Below are 5,000 nucleotides of genomic sequence, written 5' to 3'. Positions count from 1 at the left end.
ATTTCTAATGGCGATTCTAATGAATAATTCATCAATGACGAATAAAAAAATTCTATGCAATTCTGAAAGGGGGAAAGATCCCTCGGATAGAATCATTCGATTATATTGACAATTTCAAAAAACTGATCATACTATGATCATAGTATGATGGCGGTTGGTCAAGCAGGCCCCCATCGTCTAGTGGTTTAGGACATCTCTCTTTCAAGGAGGCAGCGGGGATTCGAATTCCCCTGGGGGTAGGGTACTACGAAAGGAAGTTGATCATGGATTACCAATAAGTCTAAAATTGATTCTTCCTGGGTCGATGCCCGAGCGGTTAATGGGGACGGACTGTAAATTCGTTGGCAATATGTCTACGCTGGTTCAAATCCAGCTCGGCCCAAAAATTCGCCAATCCGCCATGAGATGATATAACCCCCTTTGTACTTCAGAAATACCCGATCCGGAGATAAAAAAGAATCAAATTTTCTGCTAGATCCCGTATTTCCCTGGGATTGTAGTTCAATTGGTCAGAGCACCGCCCTGTCAAGGCGGAAGCTGCGGGTTCGAGCCCCGTCAGTCCCGATGGATCCAATAAATATATCAATAAATCTCTCCCTTTTTATGAAGGGGACCGGGGGCAGAATTTCATTGTCAAAGCAAAGGGGAAATCCTTATTTCTTTTTTCTTTCCTTTTGGTAGGAGAAAGACATATGCGGTTGGATTAGTACGATTATTGGTAGCATTATAGTCAGTATTCCAAGAAATGCTGGCTTTTTCGATTGCCCCCGATGCATGTAATGGAATCGAGTACTATACCTTTTTGAGGCGCGCATACACAAGGGGAATTCCTTTCTTGTCCAATACAAAATTTAATATAAGAAAATACTTTCCAGAAAAAACAAAAAAAAAACAATTTATTTTTCTGGCTACGGATTTATGGAACCTCACTTACTAGTTTGAAGTTGAAAAATAGATTTCATGCAAATTGCACACTGAGCTTTTGGTATAGGTGTCCCGGGGCTAATAATCTACGAAGAAAGGAGGGGAAAGGAAAGATCCTACTCCTCTTAGAAAGGGGAATGAATCATTTTTCCGATTTTTCATTTTGTTTTAAGGCCCCATCGACGAAAGAACAAATCGGAAAATAGTCAATTTGATGAATATTCATTTTATACGGTCTCATCTTTATCACACTTCTTTGTCTTCCAAGTCAAAAATAGTTTAGTTCTAAACTCCTTTCTTTTTCCATTTAGCTTTTATTGTTTGTTTGGGTTTGTAACTATGTGACCACTGGAAGTGGAAGAGCTATTTGATGAGACTTCATCAGATGATTGTACAAGAAGGAACTAGATAGATTAGAGAGAAAAAAAGAACAGATGAGAAAAAATGATAATGATAAATAAATAAAGGAATTTTGGATTGGGTCAGGAATCCAAGTTTGGGGCGGTATGGATAAAAGAACTTCCTATGTTATACTATTCAATTCTCGACGACGAATTGATTTGATAGTTCAGATATTGTTATTCATGATATTGATCCGATTCAAGATCATCGAGAGGTAATATTCATTCATTGAATTTACAGGCCAAAGATTTATCATCTCTATGGGATTAAATCCCGAGTTATTGCGAAGTAAAAAACCGATGAGATTATGGAAGTAAATATTCTTGCATTTATTGCTACTGCACTATTTATTCTAGTTCCTACCGCTTTTCTACTTATCATTTACGTAAAAACAGTCAGTCAAAACGATTAATTATTAACTAATTTGAATGAAACTTGACTTCTGAGTTCTTAGCCAAAATTGACGAAATAAAATGAAAAAGATTCTAATTTCATGTCTTAAATGAAATGAGTGGACTAGAATCGGCAGTATTCTAATAGATAGATAGTATGGTAGAAAGAAAGATTCATCTATTTCTTTCTACCATACTATTTATTAGTTAGATTGTAGTTATAAAGCTGCCCCCTGGAATAAAATAAAGATAGAGGCTGCATTTGATATGGATCTTTTGATATGGATCTATAGATCAATCTACAATATTATCTTGATATATGTGAATATCAATTCCATATATGGGATTGACATAGCATCCAATTCCATTTATTTGCTATATCTATTTGTTCTGATCAATCTAAATTACTCTTATGTCTTATAGTTTGAATTACTAGATTTTTGATTTCCAATCTGAATCTCGGTATCTATTGAAAGAATCAAATCAATGAAGGAAAAGCGATAGATATAGGCAGATTCAAAAAATCACGTAGTAATCTTTTTTTTAACATTCCCAAGAAGTAATTGAGTAAACCATTGACAGTAGTTCCACGGGCATCGAAAAGGAAGAGTAAACCTCACCGATTTTTAACGCCTGAACCATGATATGAAATAAGTCGATAAAGCATAAATCCAATTTCAAAAATTCGAAAGCGGTAAATGCGCAATATGTGACTCATCTGAAGATCTTATTCTGCATAGTATCTCGTTAGACAACCACTATGTTTATATCCTTTCTTTCTCATACAAAGTGCGTATACACTTAACAAAACTACCTCTTCTTTGAACAGTAAAGAGAGAAAGAAATAAAAAAAGGGTCCGGCCCTCCTCAGTATCACCTGGTAAGAGGCCGTTGATTGGAATAGAAAATTTCGGAAGAATTAGGTTCGAATAAATTTCCTGGGATCCTCTTCCTTTCGAACTACAAACATGGGAATCGTTGAAATAGCTCTTTGATTGAAAGAGGATGATTCCTATAATACATTACTCCAGTCGAGTCCAATGGAATTTCAAAATGAAGATATTTTGATTTTGTTCAAAACGTGTTGCAGAACGATCTCGAAAGCAATTGATATTGATACAGTTTGCTTCCTTAACTCAATTAGTAGGACCCCTAGAGTCCACTTCTTCCCCACACTACGAGTGAAAGGGAAAAAGTAAAGACTACCATTAAAGCAGCCCAAGCAAGACTTACTATATCCATATGAATTATGTCCCCTATCTCTATAAATATAAAGGAATTGTTCCGTTATTCCTCACTAATAATAGTGGAATCAATGGCGCAGAGTCAAAAAGAACGAAGACTATTAATAAACCAATCCAATAAATTCGCTCATTTTATAAGAAATTCCTATAGGATTTCTAATCGGGAAAGATTAAACACAAGCAAAATCTGCAGTAACATCTCAAGGGAATGTTACTAATGGAACATGTAGGAATAATAGGTCCTATTCTTTTTTTGTTGACCCTCATTTCAATTGATTGGATGCTTGAGCACTCAGAGATTTTCGTGAGTTCCTCGTATATAATAAAGTATCTTCCGCCCCCTTCCACAACTATTTAGATTTCCTATCGGGCTCTCCAATCTAATTCAAGGTCCAGTCATTATACAATGCATTAATAATAGAAAATTTTGATTTGTAGTAGAAGGTAATTGCGAAGTCTTGATAGCCCCTCTAGCATTCGAATATTTCCTTGAAGCCTAAATATGCAATGCAAAGATATTTACAATTTTTTAGAAAAACCCCCAGACCAGATGTTTAGAATCAAACAAGTATCAACAGTCTGCTTTCTCTGCTTCTGCTGGGGAATCATTCGGCGGGTTATATCAACAGAACAGAAGAAAAGAAGAGATTTCGAGTTTTTTGTTGATCAGGCGACACCCGGATTTGAACTGGGGAAAAAAGGATTTGCAGTCCTCTGCCTTACCACTCGGCCATGTCGCCAAAATGCTACAAATACAAAATAGATGAAAACTTTCCAGGATTACTGAACTGCTTTTTTATTGTACTTGCACCTTGAGTTCTGTTTTCCTTAATTTTTCCTAAAAGTCAAAGAAATCCTAATCCTTCTTCCCTTTTGATTGGGTTTGATTCATCCTTTCAATTTCGATCTCCAAATTCATAATGTTCAAAGCTTTCTCTTACCTTTCTATTGAAAAATCAAATGTGGATTTTCAGTCGCAAAATCCAAAATTCAAATTTCTGAAAATCGGAACCATTAACTATTGACTTAGAATGCATGAATGATTCTTGGATTTGAATCTCCAAATTTTGTTTTCCTAATGACATAAGAAAATACAACTTGATATATAACTAATCAGTATGGATTTTTTCAATCAAAAAATCCTTCTCAATTTTAATTATAACAACAATTATGAGTATATGTAAACCCCCCAAGAGAAATTGTTAGACGGATATATATTATTTATATATGTTCCCGATAGAGAATTATCAGATATCAGAAAAGTATCATACTTCAATTTGAATTTTGAATTGAATAGAAAATTGAAATTCTGTTTTCATAGAGCACAACCCGGGTTGCCCCGAATAGAACAGAGAACGACAATAAAACAATAAAAGAGAAGAAAGACGGATATTATAGATATCTCCACACGTGGTTAAGCCATACAAACCTTCTTTTCTTATACACTTCACAATCGTATTCTATTCAAAAATCCGTAAACAAAATCTCTCTCTTCTCTACAAATCATTTTTTTAGCAACGAAATCCATAACAGAAAAGGGGGTTAAATGCTAAAAAACCGATTCTAATTCTATATATTCTTTCTTATTTTTATGCCTTTATCTCAGCGAAAAGATCAAATGTCGAATCCATTTATTTTTCTGGTATTCAAGCAGGTTGGAATGTGTATTATCATAATAATGGTAGAAATGGAATCATTTTTGTTTTGATATTCTATACAAAATTCTATAACTTAATTAATAAGTCTAAGTAGCAGAAGTCTGTTTCTAGGGATGTTTTATCAATTTCTTTCCATTTGTATCTGTTGAAAATTCCAATAAATTCCAATTCAATTTAAGTAGAAAATTCTCTTTCTTCCTCCGTTCATACGTATTTCATACATTCCAGATATGGAGTTGGGTAAAATTTCATGTGATTCGGTAAACAAAATAGAAATGCCATCATTGCTAGATCATTTATCTAATCTATCTAATTAGATGAAGAATGAACCAATAGTGGTATTTTTTGATAAATGGGAAATTAAAAATGCTCGGGGATGG

At 34.4% G+C, this 5,000-nt stretch overlaps 4 protein-coding genes and 4 non-coding genes across 8 annotated transcripts in view, besides 1 other annotated feature; 6 read left to right on the top strand and 2 right to left on the bottom strand. All coding sequences in view use genetic code 11, as the record gives it.

Annotated features, from left to right (window-relative positions):
- Positions 1 to 5,000: part of a sequence feature (LSC,large single-copy region) that runs on past both edges of the window.
- On the top strand, positions 167 to 239 carry trnE. The gene has a single exon. It is a non-coding gene; the product is annotated as a tRNA-Glu (tRNA).
- Positions 299 to 382, top strand: trnY. The gene has a single exon. It is a non-coding gene; the product is annotated as a tRNA-Tyr (tRNA).
- Positions 491 to 564, top strand: trnD. The gene has a single exon. It is a non-coding gene; the product is annotated as a tRNA-Asp (tRNA).
- On the top strand, positions 1,634 to 1,738 carry psbM (photosystem II protein M). Its single transcript has one exon. The coding sequence runs from the start codon at positions 1,634 to 1,636 to the stop codon at positions 1,736 to 1,738; it is 105 nt and encodes a 34-aa protein (YP_358667.1).
- Positions 2,871 to 2,960, bottom strand: petN (cytochrome b6/f complex subunit VIII). Its single transcript has one exon. The coding sequence runs from the start codon at positions 2,958 to 2,960 to the stop codon at positions 2,871 to 2,873; it is 90 nt and encodes a 29-aa protein (YP_358666.1).
- On the top strand, positions 2,968 to 3,180 carry A4U62_pgp089 (hypothetical protein). The gene has a single exon. It carries the CDS (start codon positions 2,968 to 2,970, stop codon positions 3,178 to 3,180), a length of 213 nt encoding a protein of 70 aa, YP_358665.1.
- Positions 3,631 to 3,702, bottom strand: trnC. Its single transcript has one exon. It is a non-coding gene; the product is annotated as a tRNA-Cys (tRNA).
- The window catches only part of rpoB (RNA polymerase beta subunit), a 3,213-nt gene continuing 3,199 nt past the window's right edge, over positions 4,987 to 5,000 (top strand). Inside the window, exon 1 of the mRNA in view lies at positions 4,987 to 5,000. This exon is cut by the window's right edge and continues 3,199 nt beyond it. Coding sequence (YP_358664.1) covers positions 4,987 to 5,000 — 14 coding nt within the window.

The sequence above is a fragment of the chloroplast genome of Nicotiana sylvestris, assembly GCF_000393655.2.
Source record: "Nicotiana sylvestris chloroplast, complete genome".
NCBI lineage: Eukaryota > Viridiplantae > Streptophyta > Magnoliopsida > Solanales > Solanaceae > Nicotiana > Nicotiana sylvestris.
The sequence above is the reverse complement of the archived record's forward strand: the minus strand, read 5'-3'. Positions and strand labels throughout refer to the sequence as shown.